Genomic DNA, 24,583 nt, shown 5'->3' with positions numbered 1-24,583 from the left:
TACCATTGTACAATGATTTTGACCATCAAAATGTGGAAGTATGTAACTTCACACTTAAGGGTATTTCAATCATCTTACGGGAGCTTTTGATAACTTTTCCTTTTTGAGCCAGCTTTTTCATAGATTTTGGGATTTTCTTTTCGGAAGTTTGAACTTTGATGGAACCAAACACCTAAATGGGGACAAAACTACGTTACAGACTCTGTATGTAACAGCTCAATAGAAATTAGTCTTGTATCAGCTAAGTTCCAACAACTTTTCCTCTCTCCTGCAACGCGTGGATGCTCCTCATTTGCTGCGTTACATACAGAATCTGTAACGTAGCAAGGTCCCCTAAATGGAAGAAGCACTTTTCTTGATATTCCCTGCTTTATGTCTCCTCGGGATGGATTGAGAATTTAGATTCGAGTGCTTTTCGAAAAAGGTGAATTTTAAGCATGTGTGCAAGATTTTGAAAGTGCTTGGCACTCAAAATTGCTTCTTCCTTCTTTTGCCCTTCCCTTTCTAGGGAAAACCAGTAATTTTTTTATAAGAGTGATATGGGATGAGTCTGTTCTAAATAACTGGCTCTAATTTAAGGAAGATTTAACCGTAAGTGACTTGCCATAGCTTTTGGGAACTGGAAAGTAATTGATTCAAAGATAAGAAATATAACTTAAAATGCAAATAAGAGGCAAAAATTGTGGAATTTACACTAGAAGAAATTGCAAAAGACTCAATGTTAGAAAAATTTATTGAAGGGTTTATTTGTTCATTGTGCCAATAAAATTAAATTAAGAACAACGAGCACGCCATCCCAGTCATAATGTCTGAATATTTGTCACTTCTTTTTGTGTGTGTGTGTGTGTGTGTGTGTGGCACGCATGCATTGAGTAACACAATCAACTGAAGCAATTTCTTCAACTTAAAAAAATGAACAACAACCTTTCATAAAAAAAAAATTAAAAAAAAAAGGAACAGCAAAAAAGATGGTGACAACAGCATCAAAGCTTGTAAAGATGTGAGCTGAAATATTGCCACCAATCTTCAAAACTAAGGAGATATTTTTCTCGCTATGGTCACCAAGAAATTGTGAGTCTCTTTTATCAAGGATAATGCCATGTTAGTATTAGTCCAAAATGGTGGAGATTAATTAGTGGATTAATTAGAACTTGATTATCAACATTTAAGCATCGCAACTTAATTTAAAAGTAAGGATTATTTAATATACTCAAATGTATAATATCTCACAAATAGAATTGAACCATTGATTAATTGAGCGATGTTGCTCATCATGACAAGAACAATGTCACTTATTAGGTCAAAATTAGAAGAATTAATTTTGAAAAGATTAAATTTAATAGATTAAAAAAAAAAGGAAAAACTCTATGATCTTGTATGGAAATTAGGGATGGCAATGGGGAGGGGAGGGGAGGGGACCGATCTCCCCGTACTCATCCCCGATATTTTGCGTATGTCTCCGTCCCCTCCCCGAATAATAACATGGGATCCCCGAGAGTTCCCGATTCCCGAATAACTAATACATTTTTTTTTTCGATTTTGAGTTAATTATATTAAAATAAAAAATTCAAATAAAAGTAAAGTTCGAAATATATCTTACATTAATATTTATTACAAAAGTCACATACATTAAATTAGTAAGTAACGCAACATACAAGGGATACAAACTTCTTTTACAAACTATCATGAACAAATTAATAGTCTAATACAAAATTGTTACAAATAAAATCGAATTTAGATTCAAAATTAACTTTTTCAATGGTGGCGTGGGCACTTTATAAATGTGGATTATTCCTTTTACAACACAATAGTTAAATCGAAGCAAATCAAAAGCAAATATTAGATTAGATTAGATTAGATATTAAAATTGTGATTCATTGTGGGCAATTATAACATCTAAAAATAAATAAAAATAGATTTAAGTTTAAAATATTTAAAGAATATTAAAATTAAAAAAAATGTTTGGCTATTAAAATCTACTCGGTCTTTTTAATGTCCTAAATAAAAATTTAGGACTTCAATTAGTTAATTAGGCCTAAAAGTTTAATAATATAAATATTTTGATATTTTTTATTTTTACCAATATTTATAATTTTATAATTTAAATTTTATTATTTATTTACTAGTAATTTTAAAAAATTAAAATGGGAAAATGGGTAGGGGATGGGGATTCCACCTCATCCCCGTCCTCCCCCACCCCGAATAAAAAATTGGGTAAAAAAATTTCTCCGTTCTCTCCCCGAATAAGAAATTGGGTATGAAATTATTCCTATACCCTCTCCGAATGGGAAAAATCCCTGAGGGTACCCGTCCCCGTGGAGATTTTTACCATCCCTAATGGAAATGCATTAGTCAACGGTGTAATTTTTTCCCACACTGGATCGATCCGGGATACCTGCAAGTAGCCGTTTCTTTGTCTCCTAAAAAGTCAAAACTCTATAGCTACTCCATAGATTTTACTAAAAATTGATTCTTCGTCAAAACGGAAAAGCATTCAAGGAAATGGATACCTACGACCTATATAAAACTTACGTTATTGAAATAAGAGACGGCCCCAAATTTGCAATTGTTAGAATTTGGTGTCAGGAACAATTTTCTATTTCAGAGAAAGCAGCAAGAGCTTATAAGGTTTTTGTTATTTCTACCCAATCACACCCACTGTTGACTTGGTGTGTTTGGCTAGTTTTTCCCGAGAAAAAACGTGAACGTCTTACACGCAGAGGACTGTGTTTAGCCCTTTAGACAATTTCTGCAACCTAGGATTCTAGAAAATCAACAAAACAGTTGCATGCATGAATGCTCGTACAAAAATATGATATATGAAATGTTGGTGTATGCGTCACCCAAGTCTCAAAAAATAGAAAAATGTTGTCTTTGAATAGGTTGATGTCACTCCCCATGTGTGCTTAAATAAATTCCAGCCGTGCATACCATGATCTGGACTTTACCGATGTAGTTTCAGATAATATAACTCTTTAATGGATGATCTGCAAAAAAATGTTTGAGCAAAACTGTTATTACAAGTTATCTCAACCAAGCTTTAACTTATTAGAGTCTAATTCCATCACGCAATATGACTATGATCAATATTAATGTATCCATGTTGTATTAGAAAATTCAAAGGAAGCGTATCTAATTAAAAGATGAAAATGATAGCTGGGTTTTATTATATTTATTCCATCTTAAACGGCAGAATAATTGCAAATCCGGCACAATGAAAACAAAAAAAACATCTCAACCTACCCCAAAAAAGTAAATTAGAGTTAGGTGTAACCGTGTAAATTGAAGGGCAATAATTCGTTGCATGGCCTTAATTTGTAAATAGAGAGGACAATCATGCTTGCATGGCCTTAGTTGATTTTATCAGCTATTACTACTACTTTTTATTTATTTATTTATTTTTTTTAGAGGAATTAATTAACAAGGTGAACCAAAAAAAATCTTTAGAGATAGATCCCTAGACTCCATAGATTGTGACTGTTCATAGCAAATAGCAACTTTGTATGATTCTAAGGGAGGAAAAAGAAGGGTGATAAAATTATCCGAGTCAATAAATCTGTGTGAATGATAAATATCCAAACCAAAATAGTAATATGAAAGAACTTACTCACTTTTATTTCATTTTATTCATTCGTTTATTTATTTTACTTAAAACATCATCATTAAAATGTCAAAATTAGTTTTGGATTAGGTAAAAGATAAAGGGAGAGAGAGATTTAATTTTTTTTTTTATAATTTTTCCTTGTTCTAGGCGTTGAAAATAGAAGATTATGCATAACTAATCCAATCTATTTGCCTCATGATCGTGTAGTCCTTTTTGTCTTAAGTGGTTTTATGTCAAACGTTAGCGCTTTCGTCTTATAACATATTCAGTATGAAAATTAAAATGTCAAAGATTTGAGAAAGAAATTGTCGCAGCCATGGGGTTTCGTATCAATTTGTTATTATCTCTTTTTTTTTTTCTTTTTATTTAACAAAAAAAACTTTGACCCGAATTTATATATAAAAAGTATTGAGAGATCCCAATTTCAAACCAAAAAGACTATGATTAGGTTCTTGAAATTAATCATCATGCACATGGGGTTTCTCAATCCCTCTCCCATATATATATATATATATATATATATACACTCACACGCACGATTCCAAGAAGTGACAAGCAAAATCTTTTAGAATAAAAAAAAAATTAAGACCATTTCAAAAGTTTCCACATTCGTAGGATCTCAACAGTAATTTTTATTATTATTTTCTGTTTAAACAGCCTTAGAATTATCTGATTCTCAACTCTCGACCCACATGACTTTACACCGTGCGTGCGTGTATACCTTTTGATGAATTCAACAGTGTGCTACAGTTCCTTGTTATTGGTTATAATTTAATGATGACTTAAACTTTATTAAATTACCCGAAACCGGTTTGATGGATTTCATCAATATAAAAAGTTTTACTTTTTCTAAAATTAATGAGTCCAAGGACCAAATGGGATGGGCCCAGCCCGAGGTTTTACAACCCAATGGCCACTACTTTTGGTTGAGCTTTTAGCACCCCTCAATTTTCCTGATAAAAGCCCTCTCCCAAAGATAGCCTATAAAAGAAATTTAAAAAAAATTTCCTCATAAAAGCCTTATATTACTTGCTTTCCCTTCTTGCGTAAGAAATTGAAATAAAAATGAAGAGCAGAGTATTCGTCAATTACTCAATTATTTGCACAATTGGTAGACAGCATGGCATAGCATAGCATAGCGTCGTCGTCGTGTAAAGAAGATATGGTTTGTGAAAAAGTTTCATAATTAACAAGAAATTATGCCTTTGCCTTTGTCTTTTATTGTAATTTCCATTCAGGTTAAAATTGTAAACTCTGAAGAGGGCTTTTGTGGTGTGTGAGAACCCAAATGTTGTACTTCTCATTTTTTGGGTAGCTTCCAGGCTGGGCTACGCTCTTGGGTTACTCTTATGAACCCAAATTTGTCTCGCTGTATATGTATTTCTAAGTGGACCGCTGCACACCCATTTCTCAGCTACATTATGATTTAGGAAAGTGTAATAATAATAATAATAATAATAATAATAATAATAAGAAGTCAATAAATTGGTATTTACGATCATAAATATGCCAAGATCTTATATATCTTCCTGCATGCGGTTGTGGGAGTGGATTTTTCATTAACTTAAAAAAAAAAAAAAAAGCACACTCCCCTGAGAGTCTGTATGTCAAGTGGGTATTTTATTGATTTTCGTTTTTCCAGAAAATTTTTAAAAAGTGTAAAAAAGGTGGGGATTATTGAAGTGGTCAAATGCTCATATGCAGGGGTGAGTAAATGACCTGAACCGAATTGATCTGAAAAATTTGAGTTCGGATTGGATTTTGATAAATGATATAATCCGATTGGGTTGGATTTTGGCCAACCCGATCAGATCGAATCATGATCGGATCGAACTTGACCCAATTCGATCCGAAAATCCAAAAAAAAATTTAAGCTAAAACAAACACAAATCTTCAATTCGATCCGAATATGTTCGGATCAGATCTCATGTTTGGAATTAAGTTGGGATTATATTTTTTCCAATTCAATTGACCCAAAATGCGATTGAGTTTATCCGAATCTGATTCAAACCCGAATTACCCACCCCTAATTAAATGGGCTCGGTTACGTCACATAAAATTTGGGTGTTTCAACTGTACATGGTTTAAATTTGATGTGCAAATCCACTGACAGCTCCACACAAAATCTATTTATTTCTAGAGAGCAAGTACCAATTATATTTTATGGTCTTTGCTGGCCAAGTCTCGAACTCCAATTAATACACTAACAAAATATAATGAAGAAATAATTCAACCAAGGACAACTCTTATTTATTATTTTATACTTCAATTATTATTATTATTATTATTATTATTATTATTATTATTATTATTATTATTATTATTATTATTCGCTGTGAAATCGTATAGATTGAAGCAAGCATTGATAATTTGTATAATTTATACAAGAGAAGAATAATTCAACTATTTATAAACGAATCACGAATGCACCGATTTTATTATCTTCTGCTGGTTTGTCGAGTAAAATAAGTTGTATAAAGACGTAGGCTCAATTAAATTATTTAGTTTTCATTTTTTAAAAGTACATTTAATAAATGATTTTGAGTTCAGGATTTAAAATTGTTATAATATACAATAATTTTAGAGATCACAATAATTGAGTCTGAATTATTACGTGTCATTCATTTATTTTACAGTGAATTTTATTATTAGTAAAATCAGTATTCTGTCATCTACAATTTTAAGATCGTATAATTAAGATTTAAGTGCATGTTTGGTTGGAAGAAATGGAAGGAAAGAGAGGAAAAAAAATAGAGGTCAATCTCAATTTCATTGTTTAGTTTGATATAAAATCATCTTTTCTTTCTTTATTTAATTCTTGTTTATTTCTTGTCCTTTCCTTTCATTTATTTAAACCCAACATTACTCAATTATTGAGACCCACTTAATAGTATGATATAGGAGCGAGTTTAGACATCAAATAAGTACATCTTAAAAAGAATTTATAAGCTCTGTATCTTGAAAGAATCTATAAACACGATTGAGTAGTATAAATAAGTTATAAGTCACAATCAACATTAGACTAAAAAAGTGCTTCCAATTGAAACAAATCAGAAACATGTAATTAACTTTCTTGGAATAGTGTTAAAAGTAGTTAGCAGACTTTAACCAATCTTTAGTGCTTAGTACAACATTACATGAAATAAATACACAGTATATAAAAAGTAAAAGAAAGAATACATAGAAATGGAATTAGATTCCAAGAGGCCCACTTACAGAACCAAACAACACATCTTGTAAGCTAATTATTCTACATTAACATGCAGTATTAATAACATAATTCAGCAGGCATGATTCCTACTTTAATCGTGGGCGGCCATTTATTTGCTTATTTTTAATTATATATGCTTTGTTGTTGGTGTTACGTATTGCCAACACAAATGCACTCTTCTTGACTTTTCTCTATTATTACAAATGCACTCAGGTGGTTTGGAAAATGCATTACCAAACGAAGGTAGAAAAATATTAATTTAACTTCTTTTACTATTAAGAAAAAAAAATGCATCAACATGTCCTATTTATGAAAAAAAAAATAAATTGAAATTTTTATAATTTTTAAAAAATAAATTAAAAATTATCATTCTATCTTGAGGATTAATTAAAATTTATCCCCATACAAAATATATCTGTGAGTTATACAAAATATATAAAAGAACAAAAGTCTTTCAATCTCATAATTTACAACCAGTGAGAACACACATTACGAACATTGCAACAAGGGCTGACTATTAGTTATGATTACCAGTGTGAGGCTTATTATGATTTATGATTGATGAATTTCCATCTTAAGAGGGACAGAGACACAAAGGCAACTAGCAAGAAGTTGACTAGACAAAATGCTAAATGCTCACAGAAATAATAATGTCCAACGATGAAGACGCAAGCTTTATTTGTTGGTTGAGGTTTTACAGGAAAAGACTAAAAGGTCGCTGTCTTAAATTAATTAGTCACTTTCCACTTTTTACCTTCTCTTATATTTTATTTATTTGTTTGTTTACTTTTTCATTTCACCTTATCTTTCTCGTTTATATTTGGCAAATTTCAGTTACACGATACTTCTATTTTTAGCCAGTGCTAATATATTGTGTCGTGCATTATTTTGTCATTTTTTTCTTGGTCAATATCTTTGTGAAAATCCTGATCGAAGGTTTCAATCATGGAGATAGTTGACCCATATCCTATTGAACTTACCGCCGTCTGAGGTATGTATTAATTTGGCCATTGCAAGATTAGAATTTTTCTTTTTTTGATGTGGGTAGTGGAGTTTTTTATTCTTGAAATGTTATTTTGCAGTTGGGGATCGATCAGTTTGATTCTTCAATGAAAGATATGAACAGGGTGTTGGTGTTTTGAGAGTTTTTGATTTGATGAAAACTTGTGATTGGTTGGTGAAAGAACTGAATTTGATCTTTTATGGAGAGAGATTTTGAGTTGTTTTTTAATTCGTGTGTTTGTTGAGCTTCCTCGAAGTTCACGAGATTTTGAAGTAATCTGTATAAGTGTCACATCAAGGTCAAATTGTTAATGCATAGTTAAAGAGGGAGTGGTTCATTTTCTTGTTTATTCGTGAGTGAGCCTCTCCCTCTTTTGATTTCAATAAGCAACAAAGCAAGTGAGAGATTTCATCAATTGCAAGTTTGGTGGATATGAGGAGCTTTATGTACCAAAAAAGTTTACTTTTTGGATTGTTTCAAGATTGAGGATCAAAAGTCCTTTGAACTGCTCAAACTATTAGTAATTCAGAGGATTTTCCGAAACCAGAAAATGAAATTTCTGAGCATTGTGGGTAATTCTTTTGGTTGTTCGGCTTCTGGGGAGCGATTAGTTTCAGCTGCAAGAGATGGTGATCTTCAAGAGGCCAGGGCTTTATTGGAATACAACCCAAGACTGGTGAGATATTCTACTTTTGGTGTTCGAAATTCACCTCTTCATTATTCTGCTGCTCAGGGCCACCATGAGGTATTCTATACAATTTTCAATTTGAGCTGAAAAATGTTGTATTAAATGATTAATTGCATTTTCTGAATTATCACTTTTATAACTATTGATTTACTTTTCTTTCTTGTTTTTAGATAGTTTCTCTCTTGATCGAGTCTGGTGTTGATATTAATCTCAGGAATTATCGTGGTCAGGTACAATTTAATTTATGTCTCATTGAAATTTTGGTTTATTTTGATCAAATTTTGGTTGTGATGCTACTATTTTAAACCTTGTTTTACTTAGAATCTTGAAATCAATATATCATTTCTATGATAGTTGAAAACTTTGTTTATCTTATTGGTGAACAGACTGCGTTGATGCAAGCTTGTCAGCATGGTCACTGGGAGGTTGTTCTAACCTTAATTCTTTATAAAGCCAATGTAAGGCATTTACTATGACCTAGTTACTTTAGATCATTAACCATCAGTGTTACAAAGACTAGTAGCTAACATTGTATGACGAGCGTCTGGGAATTTTTATTTTTTCTTAGATTCACAGAGCAGATTATCTGAACGGGGGTACTGCACTCCACTTGGCTGCTTTAAATGGCCATTCTCGATGTATCAGGTTACTTCTTGCAGATTATATTCCTAGTGTGCCCAACGCGTGGAACAGGTTAAGGAAAAAGTCAAATAAAACTGGGTCGATCTTAGAATTTGATGAAAGGTATTTTCATCTTGAAGTCCTCTTACACTTAAGTGAGCTTGAGTTTTTTCGTTCTGATTTACTTTTTCTGCCATTTTGCATGCACCAGTACTCTTCGTGAGGTAATTAACAGACCGGCTGATGGAGGAGTTACTGCTTTACATATGGCAGCACTAAACGGACATGTTGAAAGCGTGCAATTACTCCTGGACTTAGGAGCTTCTGTTTCTGAGGTCACCATAGAAGATGGAACAACAATTGATCTAATAGGTTATCCCTTATGCTTGTGCTTTTTATGAGTGATGATATTTGTCCTATAATCTGTTAGCAAAGGCTCTACATTTATTTGTCAGTGTTAGAATTTGCCCTAATCTTGATATTTTGTTCTGAATCTGTTCTTGATCCTCCTGCCCTCTCCTCTCTCTTCCCTTCATTTCACTTTGATAAATAAAGATTCAATTTCTGAACTCTTATCATTGCTCATTCTTCTCTTCAATTTTTCTGTATCGTGTCTTTTCTATACAATAAGCAGATACGTTACACAGATATACTTCTTTTAGATGATACCCATTTTAATGAAGGCCCAAGCAAATAAAAAAAAGAAAAAGAAGCAACTCTATTTGGTGCTCTTGCACATTTTTACCTTTTCTGCTTTTTTTTTTTTTAATACTGATTAATCATCAGATTACTGCATTACACAGATATTTACAACAACTGCTTATTGTAGTAGAGATATTACACTGATATTTACAATCAGATATACATGACTGGGACTTACATTATTACAATGAATTCTATGAAGTACATGCCCAGACAAATAACCCCTCACAGGAGAGGGATGTCCATTCTCCACTTGCATTTCGCAAGGGAGAAGGATTTTTAAATATAAAGAACATTTAGCCCCCACAATGCTTTTGTGGGGGCTAGAACCGCTGCCCTCACAATGCTTGTGAGGGCAGCAGCCCACCACTTCGGCCAAGGCCGAAGTGGCACCTTTTCTGCTTCTTCTGCCATATTAGCATGAATTTGATTCTGTACAAGTAATTTCACTGTTCACTGTTAATTCTTTATTAATTGATCACGGATATCATATCAGTTAGGTTTATTTCAGCTGGAAATGCATGAATTTGGCAGCATATAATTGAAGGATAGTATGATTATGAACATTTGATGGGTTCACCAGACCGATATTCCATTCATGGAAACTTTTCAGTTTAAGCCTTTTTGCGATTCAGAAACAATAGCACATTTATGGTTGGTGTGATTTCATCTTTTAAGTCAATTGACCTCATTTTAACTAGAAAACGAGATACCCACTTGTTCTAAAAGATATGTTCAGATGATCAATACTTTCTAAACCTTTTCAATTGTCGGAATGTTTTATTTGCTTCTGTGTTCCATTCTCTGTAATAGTACTTGTCTGTTTCAGGCGCTGGAAGCACATCCCTTCATTATGCTGCATGTGGTGGAAATGCGCAATGTTGTCAAGTATGTTTATTTGACTAATATCTGCATTTTGATTTTGTTGTATCTATGCTGAAGTTTACAATTTCTAAATGAACTGTGGTCCAGATTTTGATTGCCATGGGTGCTAGTCTGACTGCTGAAAATGCAAATGGGTATGACTTTTATGTATCCTCTGTTCTTGTAATATTCAAAATTTATATTGTTGTAGATTTTCACTTGGGTGTGTTATGTTTTCCATTTAACTGTGACTTTTATTTGTTTCATATTCAAGTAAGCTTCGGGAAATGTTATCATTTGATGCTGTTGCACCACTTGGTTTCTGTTCTTATTGTTTCTTTTTCTTAGTTTTATGTGTTTGTGTGAATATGTCAGGAAAAGGGGGAAGAGGTGAGGTTTCTAACTTCTAGAAACTATTGACCAGTTGAGGATTGACTGCTTCAGTAGTCTACACAGTAGAAGGAAGCCCTCTATCCCTTCCCTACTCCCCCTTGGAACTACAGAGCTCTAACAGTAAAAACTGTATTAGTGATCCAATTAAAGTGGACAAAATAGGAGGCACAATGAAGCTTTTTCAAGGTGCAGTGAGCTAGACAGCTAGTCCTTGATATGATCGCTGAGTCAAAAAATGTATGAAATCAACTGTGAACTTGATCAAGTGAGAACCAAGGTTCTTCAATTCCTTATGTGAAAACAAAAGGATTGAGGTTCTGAGGTATTAATTATATATGATATTCTAAATGGGGAATAATACAATGATCACATAGTCCTTTGTCTTACACTGGGGCCTTAGATTGACACTAATCTTATGAAATGGAAACAGAGAAGCTGGTGATGCTTCGTGAATTTCCAAACCTCTAATTTCATTGAGAGGATGGTCCCTGATTTGAGTACTTTTAACTCCTTGAAAGATCAATTTGATGCTCTGATTTCAGCCATTTAATCTATAGGATTTTAACCCGCTGTTTGGATGGTTACACAAGTATTTGCTCTTAGCTTTTCTTTCCAAGAACTCATGGAGCTTGCTGCGTAGTGGGTTCTGGATGCTTTGTGATTTTGATAATGTTTCAATATATCCCTGAGGCATATGGAGGAATGGGATTTAAGAGGCAGAGGATCTGCATTCTTAAGTCTGATATTGCATGTGCATAGAGTCTCTTAAGAAGTTTTTCCTAAGATGTCAATAGTTCCCAAAGTTTTTCATTCTAGTTAGTCTACTTTTCTGAAAAAATTCTTATTTGAAAAATTGGAACTATGCTTTCCTACAGATGATATAGATTACAGATGCAAGACATTGTTGGGTCAAGATCTATTAGTTTTATGATCTTCAGGGAGACTCTTTGGAGATATGCCTTTCTTTTTCTCTTAGAAAGCTAAAGGCGTTGACTCCTTGTAATGTTTCAATTTGCTGCAGATGGACTCCTTTGATGGTTGCTCGTTCATGGCATAGAACAGGTCTTGAGGACATTCTTAGCACGCAGCCAGAAGGCCGACTTGAGGTTCTTCCTTCACCGTATCTTGCTCTCCCCCTCATGAGCATTGTCAAAATTGCTAGGTGATTAAATTTTGCCTTACTCCATATTACTGCACTAGCATATGTTGTTCTCATGGCAGTAACTTTGAATTATAATTTTGTTCTGATCAAACTACAGTATGTATTTTCAGTTGCCCAATGAATGTTACACTCTCAACAAAAGGTTTTTCATATGTCTAAGATACTTTTTATCATCTGAATGGAATATCTGTGAGAAATGACTAAACATGGAAGATCCACTTCGTGTCATTCAAGAGTTTTTTTCATTCATTTCCAAATAATCTCATATGATTGGTAACTACTAGAGGGTGGTCTTAGGTATCTCAGCTTGAAATTTTGAACAACTGATATTGGATGTACTATGGTATTCATGTTAACAACTTTTGGGTAGTCTAGGTTTTGCTTCTGGTGGATTTCTGGTCGTCTGTTTTGTAGTGGTGTTAAATCCTTCTATGTCTCTCTTTCTCACATAAAGGCATAGGGCCATCACATGTTAGATAAATCTAGTTGTTTACCTTTTTTTTTGTCTTCTGCAGAGAATGTGGATGGCGGAATAGTGATTCTTTATCCACATGCCCTGATCCTTGTGTTGTTTGTTTGGAAAGAAAGTGCACAGTGGCTGCAAAAGGTAATTACGATTGACCTATAATCATTATAAGCAGTTCTCTATCTCTCTTTATAAAGTTAAGATCCATTACAACTAAACTGGAAAGAGGAGTTGGTGATGCAAAGAGATTCTCTTTGACATCTTGGATCCTTTTTGTTGCTGTAATGTTTCTATTACAATTTTCATCTATATTATAGTGGAAATTTTAGTGCAGTGTAATAGAAATTTACAGGATCCTCCTCAAAAAATGGGTAAAGGACTGATGTGCATTCATCCATACATACAAATATGTGTATGTTTATTGAGGCAGTACTTTATTTACATTTATCTCATTACCAAGCTGAATTTTGTGTTAAAAACTCTATGAACTGGAGGTGACACTGACCTGGATTTTTCATTTTTTAAGTTTGAACAATCTAGTTTTAGGCTTGATTGGTAGTTTGCATCTCTATTGTGTTTAATTTACTCTTTATGTCACCATCAATTGTTCTAATGTAGGTATAATAGCCATCGCTTTACAAATCCTTGCATGGCCAAGACAATGATCCATAATATCTTGTGGTGCAGGCTGTGATCACGAGTTCTGTACACAATGTGCCTTATACCTCTGCTCTACAAACAGTTCCTGTGCTGTTGCCAAAGGGCCTATTGGCTCAATTCCTTGTCCACTCTGCCGTCATGGCATAGTCTCATTCGATAAACTACCAGGGACGAGACCTATCAAGGAAATTACAAGAACAAGTAGTTTGTCCCTGACATTTTGCACCTGTTCTGTTGATCATCAAGTACAAGAGTCCACTTCACTAACAACAGGACTTTGCAAGCCTGGTTTCCATTGCACCCGAATTTCCCCACTGGGATCTTCTTTCCGTAGCTTAAGCTGCCAGAAGTTCCCATCAATAAAACTCAACTCCAGCTTCTGCTTGGGAGATCCAGAAACTAGCTCTTCTTTAGTTCCATGCAACCGGAATCTCCGAGACAAGCTCGTTGGATGTTCAAGAATGAACTTTAGACGGTCGGTTTCCAACACTGACCGTAGAAGGTCGTGGTTCTCAGCACTCAATCAATATGTAACTACGGGCAGTGGGTGCTAACAGTTTTGGTTTTCTTTTCCTTATTCATATATCAAAATACATATTTTTTCCCACCTCCTTTTTGGTTCATGTAATATTATTCATAGAGAATTCTATTGTTCATGACTCTGATCAATGATCCTATTTGGGTTTGTAAATATTAATTATTTATGCTGTTGCCAGGAATGAATCCATTGGGTTTCAGCCTCCCCAACATCTGTATGTAATGAACTGGACATTGAATTGTATCAGATTATACTGTCGTTTTTTCAAGTTCACCCATAATTTCTTTCGGCATAAATTGTCCAAATGCTTTTGGAGGAAGCACTTTCATTAAAGATACGTTTATACAGAAAAATTGTGTATACCTTAATCAATTGAATGATCAATATTCAAACGGATCTGCATGGCAATTGTGGATCTAGTATCACCGTACCATTTTCAGAGAAAATGATTTTATGACCCCTCATGTTTCCAGTTATTGTTTTATGACCCTTAAAGTTTGACGTTTCTATAATATGGCCCAGCGAACCAAAAGCCTAAATCTACCGCTACTCACCCACACATTCACAGTTGAAACACCAAAATGGGCAATAATTCATTGATTCCTTAATGTCTCAATAGGCCAGCGCCAGTGCGAACTTAAGCTTAAATCAAGAAGAAGAAAAAGATAGCATTAATTAGCAAGATGGGGTAATTAGCTGTCCCTCAGGCTCAGAAATTAATTGTCATGATGTATCATGGATGTAGAGCTGTAGTGGCATGCACGTTCATATTTTAGTCTTTTGTAGCAATTTTATTACAATAAAAAAGAAAGAAAGAGAGAGAGACTTTGGTTAACGATGTATAGTCACATCATCACAAAGCTTGAGTGTTATGGAGATTGTAAGTAGAACTGGAATTAGTTGCCCCATTTTTCATCTCTCTGTGCCAAAAAAGAAAAAAGAAAAAATCAAACAAGGAAAAACCCTAGCTCGTAGCTGCTGCTCTCAGCACAATAGAAAAGAGGATAAAATCTTAAATTTGTCAAATATATGAGACATGTTTCTGGTACATCATTTCTTGTTAAATTCATTCGTTGAACGACAGTCAATTATCATGAAAAATTTGTGGGAGAAGAATAGGATTGTATAAATATTCAATTTCATACTTCTCCAAGACATTAATTGTACGATGAATTGTCAGTCAAGGCATGCAAAAGCTTTTCATTCAAGCACAATTATAGATCTGAAAGCCATCACTTCATTGTCAATGGAATCTTGCTTTGCCAATTTGAGGGAGCTTTCCCCAATTCTAATCAGAGCCTAAAAGACATTCAAATGCTAGGAGAAGAAAACGATTTATTATCAGAATGGAAAATACAATGTTGCTACAGCACAACAATTTAGAATTCAATTACGTCAACAGAGATTCTTTATCATGGTTCATTGAGAATCGGTGCAGTTGGTACTTTGCTATACAAAATTCTGTCTTGTAATTCAACCTCTACTCCGTGTGTTTCCTTGCACTGATAGTAAAAAACTGTGTATGCCATCCACCAAAACATTTTAACCAGGCAGATAGAATTTACAACAAGCAATCCAATGACTATAGGAAGCACCATAGATTGTTTAATAGTCATCAACCTCAAAGCCTGGAATAAAATGGAACTTGATACTGTAAACACGATATTCAGCCCAAAACCAAGAAGCTGCATGCCCTTAACAATTTGTGCTGCCTTCCCAAGAGCCTCAATTCCACATTTTTCTTCCAGAACTGAAATTACAAATGCCAAAGCCCATATAACAGCCAAGTAATTGTAGAGAATAGAAGCTAAGATTCCAATTGTGATCAATAACGCTTTCAAGGCGATTGGTTGTTGAATGATGAGCATCATAGGAAGTAAATTTTCCAAGACAAGGAAACTATAACCCAAAACCAGCAGGGTTATGTAAAACCAAGTAAAGAATGGCCTTTTTAATGATTTAAGAGTTGACAGCAAGAGCTCCTTGAAGAACAAGCTTTCTCCACCATGCATTGCAGCTGATGCAATTATCGTAGCTGTTGAAAGGAATAAGGAGGTAGCAGTGATGACGATAGCATATGTCCATTCCAATCCAATAAAGACTCGAAGATCTTGCATCAAACCGATGAGAAGATAGGCGAATTCTGTGCTTTTGGGGTCTGTGACAGGAATAAGAAATGCCTTGGTAACCAAGTCAGGGATGAACGGTTTGGTGGAGAAGACATTGGACAAGAAGAGTAAGGAGAAAAGCAAGAGGTTTAGCAAGGTGAGAGAGGCCATAAGCCGCACATTTTTGCTGAAGATTTTGGGGGTTTCTCTTAGAATCCCCACAAAACCTAACATCATATCAGATTCCATAAGCATAAACATGATGTGTTGATATGCTGCACATGAATTATTAAAAATGAAATTAAATGCATGTATAAATCATCAAAATTAACTAGGATTGCTCCATTAAACTTAATAAATACATCAAAGATTCACTTTACTACAAAGAAAATAATGCACTTGCAGCAACAAAACCGTGATGAGACATCACCCTGTCATAAACAAACAAAAAGCACTCATGGAATTTAATCATTGAAAATAGAGGTTTCAAGTTTGTAAGCTCTTCTTTTCTTTTTCTTTTTAACAATTTGAAGTTTGTAAATTCAAGGCTAATTGATAATCGTACTTAATTTTAACGTAACATTTAAGGAACTCTAAGCTACCTTTTTCTTCTCTACAAATTAAGTAATATCAAGACATACTTTGCAACAATAATATAACCAGCAAACCCAACAATGAAACTGGTAAGCTAATAGTGTGTGCAGCGATGATTGGTACTACTTTTCAATTTGGTAACTAGTAGTTTATTTTCAACAAGGAAATTCTAATGTGTTACCTATTACGAAGCAAGTAAAGTAGTAACCTAGTGAGGGTTATTCACCCAGCTAAACAAACAGAATTTTTTTGACAAGCTATGCACAGATGCACCAGAACAAACAGAATTTTGCACACCATTTATTATAATAATTGAGCAGCTTATTTTGCTTTATTATTATTATTTTTTCATAGAGCCGAACACTTCTCAATCAAATTCATACCCTTTTAGTCAATGAGAATACAAGTAAGAGAACTAAACAAAGTTGTCTGCAATTCATATAGGAAATAAGAATTAGGATCCATAGACTCTTGAGTCAAAAAAATAAAAAACGCTAAGAAAAAAAGTTATTTCCTCTGTCGCACAATTCCCATTAAAGGCTTTCCTATCAAATTTCAATTTGAACTACTTTTATGGAGCCACCAAGCACAGAATTTTGTAACTCATTCGACAAGTATCCAAATTTCTTTCCTTGTCATATTTCTCATAGGGGCATCTAAATAGATATGTATTTCTTTTCTCACAAATCGGGCCAATAGCAAATCATTCCTTTCTCTAACAGTCCTCAATAAGATACAAATGCAGAGCTCAAGAAACAACCATCCTATTTGTCTAACATGATTTGGATCTAAAATAAACTAAAAGAACCACACTCACAATTTACTCAAATCGAAAAATTGAAGACTAGTACCAGCGAGCAGAGATGGTAGCAGAGACGAAGCAAAGAGCAGCAGGAGCAGTAGCCAGATTGAGCAGAGACGGAGCAACAGTAGTAACGGAGATGGAGCAGCAGTCAATGTTGGGCACGGAGAGCGAGAGTGGTGACAGTGGATTGCTGTTGACGAACGAGTAACAACCACCGAGAGGGAGAGAGCTATGAAGTAGACCTGGATAAAGAGGAAGAAGAGAGAGAGATATGTGCAAAGTTCAGGTGGGTTGTGGTTGAAGGAGAAGTATTAACCACGAAGAAGGGAGAGCTGTGAAGAGATAACGAGAGGGAGGGGATAAGATTTTGGGGGGAGAAAGATAACGTTTAGATTTTGTTTTGAGGTTTATTATTGGAAAATACGAATTCTTTGTTTTATAATTTATTTTTGGGTTCATCTCACCGAACATGTATTATGTTTGTACTCTTAAAACAAAAATGAAAACAAAGCCTTAAAAACGACGGTACCGAACAGGCCCGAAGGGTTTTCTGTTTCTTCGTAAACCAAAAGAGGCAGCAAATTAATACATGATATTAATTTTGGGGTGTGTGTACTCACTATCTTAATTCTCTCTCGTGAATTATGAGATACGTGTGTGGATTAATTGATCATTATAATTGCGTTTTGCATGTAATTAGAACACAATTGTACTATCATAGCTTATAGTGAAACCCGGAAAAAGGATACCTCACTCCCCTAAGTCTAGCACGATGTAGTTAATCATCTCTAATGTTTTTAATTAAGAATGGCCATACCTCATTTTGTTAGTATTTTTCATTTATTTAGAATATTGAACGTATTATATTTTGGTACTTTTTCCCCCCAAGATCTACATTGTGTGATCAATTTTATGAGAAGATACAATACAAGAATCTGTTTCTATTTCTAAAATGTCGGCGCTTCATATTCATGGTAAAACAAATACATCAAGTGTGGGTGTCCTTTTTCTATTTTATAAGTAATGGAAAAATTTATCTCAATAGGATTTAGACGGAGTAGTGCTTATATGAATATTTTTTAATAAAAATTATAAGTAGGATAATAGAGATTTTTTTTTAACAAAGACGTTTTTATTTTAGTAAGGTACAAATATTGTTAACAAATAAAAAAAAACACAAATTTTAATATATTAATAAATAAAAAAAATTAATGCATCAAAAAATTTAAGGATCCATTTGGTAACATTTTTCATTCCGTGTTTTTTATTTTTCAAAAACAAAAATTAAGAAAATATGCTTGGCAACCCTTATTCATGCGCTATTACAATTTTTGATGAGAACGAGATGTTCTCATTCTTCACTTTTTGTGAAGAAAAGCAGAAAGTGACTTTATAATATTTTTCAGGATCTCCTTAAGTTATATTTTATATACCTTACACCCACTCACATGAATAATATATTTTAAAATAACTTAATTTTATATAATTAATATAACTTTTATTTTGTGTTTTAAAATAAATTAATGATTTTAATTTTTTGATGGCAAGTTATGATTAAGAATTATCATGAGATGATAAAACTCTTTTATCTTACACTCTTTTGTATAAATAGATATACATAGGTAGATATATATATTTGTATGTTTATAAGACAATAATATCGTATTTTTATATGTTTTTTTTTTAAATATCAACATGAACAACAGAAATATATATATGACGGATCGCAAATTTTGATAATTGTAGCATAAACTCACTAAATATAATGTTATTATTCAAAAAACCTTAATTAATAAAATATTTCTTTAAACATCATTTTTTTAAAAATAGTTTAAAAACACTAGTTGAAAAACAACACTAAACGCACTTTTAATTTTTTAATATTTTAATAACATTTTCGCTCGAACAAAGTGAAAATTTATTAATTAAAGATGAGTAAGTCAACGAATTAAAGCCTTCTACTAGCAAGGAAATTGAGAAGAAGACAAAGCCAGACTGCATGTTACCATTTTCTTCATTTGTATTCATTGCAGCCCATGCTACTCTTGGATTGAAGTCGGCCCTCTCTTTCTAAAGCACTTGAAAAATCCATGTCGCCATGCTTAGTTACAATGCTTCCATATTTACGTAAATGAGGGGGTAAAAGATGTGAGACAGACGATAGAGACCCAGCAATGACACTTTGCTTTCGGGATTGACCCTCATGTCAATTGTTGTACTCTCTCGCCCTATCTCCTCTAAAACCCTACACTCATTGTATAGTGGCAGGCGGAGTCTACACTTCTTATTCCCTCGATATTTTCAAGGCTTTTTTTTTTTTTTTGGGTCCACAAATCTCATACATTTATTTAGTTCTTCTCTGTAACCAAGCATATTTTGGAAAGTGCTGACTTTCTGTATCTCATTTACTGTCCTTTCTTTAATTTGATGTAGAAGAGTCGTATGTATCTTTAAATTTTTCCAATATTCATAATTATAATCAAATGTGTTCTTCTCAACTTCTCGGAGAAATTCTATTACGTAGCATGTACCAGAGCCATTTTTAATGATTTTTGTTAGACAATTTTTATATCACCCCTCACATAAACAGTATATGTGTAGGATCTACATATTATTCATGTGAGAGATGTCTCTTACATTATATATAAGATATAAGATTTTTTTGTTATCCTAACCTCCAAATTATATCTCTCTTGTATATTATTCCCTATGGCTCATGCAGTTATCCAGTACTTATCTACACGTAACATATTCCTGTTCCAAGAAACACGATCAATTACAGAATGCGAAAATAACAGGAGCTCCACAGGTGACAGACGGGCCTGCATTTCAAATTATGCGTGTTGAAAAAAATTCAGTTTGTTTGTTTTGTATGCCTGTCCTCTTCTACAATCAATAAATATGAACAGTTCGATCTTCATCTCCCAACTGAAAAACCATTAAATAATTCTGCAGCCATCCATTTTACACAGAAGCTGGACCAGCAGCTTGCAGCTAGCTCGGTATCCTGATATCATGGTACACACCCATGGCTTGTAGCGGCATGTTCACAATCTTAGTCTTACGTAGGCAAATTTTCAACTTTAAAGAAGAAAGAGGGGTGATAGATAGCAATAGCATTATTTTAGCAGCTAGCTAGCTAGACTAGTAGACTTGACCATGTATTGTCAAATCACTCAGCCATGTGATTGATGATTACCAAGATTAAAAGCTCTTGCCAGCAGTAAAAGATCCTAACTTTGTTGCCTTGCCCACTCTCAATTCTTACCATTTCTCACCACTCTCTATAATATCTGAAGTGATTGTTCATTTTTTTAGTGCACTTTCTTCCGTCGAGAGTGAAACCAAATGTTTCCCCACTTATAGTGATTTCTGTCAAAATGGAATGATTGCTTTTTCTTATCTCCTTGCCTCAAAAAAGTTGTAAGCAACAGGCCAACCCTAGCCACTACTCTAGGGGAAGTGTTTTCTCACAAAGCTGTTTAGTGTTTTTCTCAGTTCTCAAAAGAAAATGCATCAATGGATTTTCTTTGGCAGTATATATCTAACTTTGGTCTTTGTGTGCTCAGTTGTCATTCCTAAGCTGATGTTTGAGAAATTCAATTACTTGTTGTCTGGTCATGCACGCATTCCGGATACATGCACGAGCCCTTATTCACTCAGCTTTTTGTATGTAGAATAATCACATCCCAAATCATTTAGGGTTATTTTTCGCCAACCCCATAAGAATCGATAAATTTTATTGTGCACCTACTTCTTTCAACAACTATCCCTGCACACCCCTTTCGTTAAACAGTGCCGTTAACTTAATAGTTGCAAGGGTAGAATAATAAATATAATTTATGGATGATTAAAAGTGGTATAAGTTTTTTTTCTTCTCATTTTCCTTTTCATTTATAGATAATAAAAAATGGTATTTTTTTTCTCATTTTCCTTCCTTCAACCTCATTTTCTTCATTCTCCATTCATGCCCTCTCCATTCCCAACAGAAGAATCATAAAGCCAGTGGCCCAGTTCCCACAAACAAAAACACCGAGAATTCAATTTTGCACTGCAACAAGAAGCACAAGCAAGACACTGGTTTGGGCTGTTGCCGGCAGGCGCGGCGTCTGAGATTGGCAGCAGTAAAATCAAAGTCCTAATATTTTTGGTTTTGCATATTATTCTTTATTGTGTTTTTGGGTTCAGGAGATTTATTTGAAATAATTTTTTTTTTTTGTGCATAAAATTGAAGCTCTTGTTGTTGTTATTGTTGTGCTTTCTGATCAAATTTTCTTTTGTTCTGTTGCTATGGTGGATACCGGGAAATGAGATTTGATGCTCTCGTGTGTTTTTTTTTTCCTTTTATTTTATTTTACTTTTCTGAAGAAGAAGATGAAGTTCTGGGTTTACTTTATTATTTGATTTTTGTTGTTATTGTCCTATTATACAAACTTATTCATTTCATTATATTAATAAATTTTGCATGAAAATAAAATAAATCCTATTTATTAAAAGGATATATTTCATTTATTATAATAAACTTTCATTTTTTAAGTTCGTTTGAGTTATGATGGGTAATTTAGTACTTAAAGCAAATTTAATTTAAACGATAACTGAAATTGTTAAAGTTAACCAAGATTTTAATGGAATGGATGTAAGCATACTTAAGTATGATTTTCAAATAGAAACATATCATGCACAAAAAAATTAAAAGCGGAAGTTTAGAATCAAATCTCCAGTCATTGAAGTGTTTTATAGTTAATTTTAATATTTTTGAAGTCTTTATAATCAATAGTAATGGTGTAGCATAAATATTTTTTTGGGCCAAAATCATTTCCACTATCTCTTTTTGACATGTCATCTTTCCGTAAAAAATGAAGTGTTGAAACAAAGTTTGTTTTGAAGCCATCATTACAACTATTAGATAGCATTTATTTCTTTAAACGTGACAAATTAAATTGAATGAAATGTCGGTTCACATACTGAAAATTACCCTTATCTTCTATATTAATCATTAATTGTTTATCATACATACATAGGACACCTAGAATGAACTGGATCATCATGGTGTTAACCAGTCAAAATGAATAACTTGTATCCATTATTATTGCTTAATGCTTAAATGCCTATTTCACAAAATGCGAAAGAAAATTTCACATTTCACAAGATCACACTGTTTACACACACACATGTTCTCTATTATGACCTTATACATTTATCTCACATATGTAGATTTACGTATTTGAACCTTTTATCACATATGTGGAAATAAATATAAGTTTTAATCTCACTAATTAGTGGTTCCTATAAAATATATTGTTAATTAAAGAAGTAATGGTAAAACTCTATAAATATCCAATAAGAATTAGCAAAGTGAAAAACTTTTGTTCATACTTCATAGCGTCATAGTTATAACTGTGTAATGGTTATGAAGATTTTATATAAGACAAATGTTGTAAGTCAAAGAAGAAGGTAGTCTTGCACAAAACAGGAAACTGAGAGAAAAACATACAGTGTCAGACTCTGCAATGTTACTATTTAAATTCAAAAGTATTCATTACAACGTGCTACTAATTAATTAAACTGTTGAATATTTTGAATCCCCTTCATTTTCTCTCTCGTTAGAGTCCCCATGCATCTTATTCTTCCGAATTTACGTAACTGAGAAGGCAAAAGATGTGAGACAGATGAGAGATATGTTTTGATAATGATGACGGCTACAGTAAATATGATCAGTGATTCAGTACTAATTGTTACGTCGAATTACTTGCTCTCTTATCTCTATATATGCTGCTATTCTTGTACTCATTTGCTGATTAATAATCCTAGACTTAATTAATATTTTCAGAATTGTTTTTCATTTCTTGTCATCGGGGCCACAATTCTGATGCTTTCTTTAACTCTTTTCTGAAACTAAACATACTTTTGGAATGTCAGCATTCTCTCCTTCTCATTAATTTCCCTTCCTTCTTTCACTATATAAACCCCATCAGCAGTCTCCTTATAACGCAAAGCATCTCTAGTTTCCTCTTTGGATAACTCCTCACACACAGCTATCAAAAACCCTAATGCAACAAAACGAAAATGCCCTCATCAGCTCGCTCCATGCCTCCCTTTCTTCCTATTGCTTTTGGTTATGCTGGTTCAAAAGAAATCTGCTTATCCTTGCCGAGGGAAAATGTGAATCTTGGGATCCATGACGAATGGAGAAAGATCAAAACGTGTAGCCTTTGAAGATGGTGTTATCCTGACTGAGCTTTGTTTGTTTTATTTTTTTTTCTTTTTTCTCTTTCAGTTCGCATATCCATTTCATTTTCCTCTCCTCTTTTTTTTTTTTTAATTTTTTTCTTGACCTTGCAAGACTTTTTATGTTTGCCATTGTTTTTGTGGCCGTCCTCTACTCCGTATTAGTTAATAATTATTCTCTTTGTTTTGATCAACTCTCCCATCGTGACTTTCCTCTTTGATTTCCCCTCCCTTACTCTTTCCTTCTTCTTATTCTTCGTCTATTCCTCCTGAGCTTTATGTAATGACACCAAATATTGTATTTGGTGTACTGAAGATGAATATGTAATGTGATGCCCTGAAATGCTATATGATCTTTCGATATTATTGTTGTGTAGTTTGTGCGTCTTTCTTTCTGTTAACTGCGAATTTAAAGACTCATAGTTTCTGCTTCCTTCGGTTTGATTCGTTTAGTGCCGTGTGCAACATATATCACGGTGATCTGTCACCCAAAATAATAATAATAATAATAATAATAATAAATAAATTAGTTTTTTTTTTTTCCCACTTTTTCAAATATTGGCTTGTGTTGTCTTTTCTGGGAATATATTGTAATCGAGAAATTACTTCATAAATAATTTTAAAATTTGAAAATTGTAATTCTGAGTCGAGATATATGTGCACAACCTTTATTTAATTAATACTTGAACAGGCATATTAATCTTTTCATCTTTGTTAACCAAAATGGTCCTGAAAAGCTTAAAGGAGGTTATGACGACGATTCCATTCTACAAAGCTGAGGTTTTCTATCTAATTTCTGAATTCAAGAGGGGCATTGAGCATCACTAATACAAATGGGCCATGAAAGGCCCGGCCCACTAAGGCCCAAGAATAAAACAATTAGAATCGTATATTAAGAAGACTCGAGTCAAAAGTAAAAGAGGATAAACCCGCAGA

At 33.4% G+C, this 24,583-nt stretch overlaps 2 protein-coding genes across 3 annotated transcripts; one reads left to right on the top strand and one right to left on the bottom strand.

Annotated features, from left to right (window-relative positions):
- The first annotated feature begins 7,630 nt into the window (after positions 1–7,630).
- On the top strand, positions 7,631–14,158 carry LOC18055356 (probable E3 ubiquitin-protein ligase XBOS32). The gene is made up of 11 exons (XM_006453423.2): positions 7,631–7,806; positions 7,898–8,563; positions 8,677–8,736; positions 8,893–8,964; positions 9,075–9,250; positions 9,339–9,499; positions 10,659–10,717; positions 10,802–10,848; positions 12,108–12,248; positions 12,764–12,855; positions 13,402–14,158. Exons 2-11 carry the CDS (start codon positions 8,369–8,371, stop codon positions 13,926–13,928), a joined length of 1,530 nt encoding a protein of 509 aa, XP_006453486.1. The 5' UTR covers positions 7,631–7,806; positions 7,898–8,368; the 3' UTR covers positions 13,929–14,158.
- Positions 14,159–15,129: 971 nt separating this feature from the next.
- LOC18055355 lies at positions 15,130–17,852 on the bottom strand. Of its 2 annotated transcripts, none has more exons than XM_006453422.2 (2): positions 17,432–17,852; positions 15,130–16,295 (listed from the first exon to the last, which is right to left on the bottom strand). In XM_006453422.2, the coding sequence occupies exon 2, from the start codon at positions 16,279–16,281 to the stop codon at positions 15,325–15,327; it is 957 nt and encodes a 318-aa protein (XP_006453485.1). In that variant the 5' UTR covers positions 16,282–16,295; positions 17,432–17,852; the 3' UTR covers positions 15,130–15,324. The 2 variants fall into 2 exon arrangements, with proteins under 2 accessions (XP_006453485.1, XP_006453484.1); XM_006453421.2 differs by having other exon boundaries at positions 17,466–17,852.
- Positions 17,853–24,583: the final 6,731 nt, after the last annotated feature.

The sequence above is a fragment of the Citrus clementina genome, unplaced genomic scaffold (assembly GCF_000493195.1).
Source record: "Citrus clementina cultivar Clemenules unplaced genomic scaffold, Citrus_clementina_v1.0 scaffold_1, whole genome shotgun sequence".
Classification (NCBI taxonomy): Eukaryota; Viridiplantae; Streptophyta; class Magnoliopsida; order Sapindales; family Rutaceae; genus Citrus; species Citrus x clementina.
Note: the sequence above shows the minus strand (reverse complement) of the source record. Positions and strands in the feature narration are given on the sequence as shown.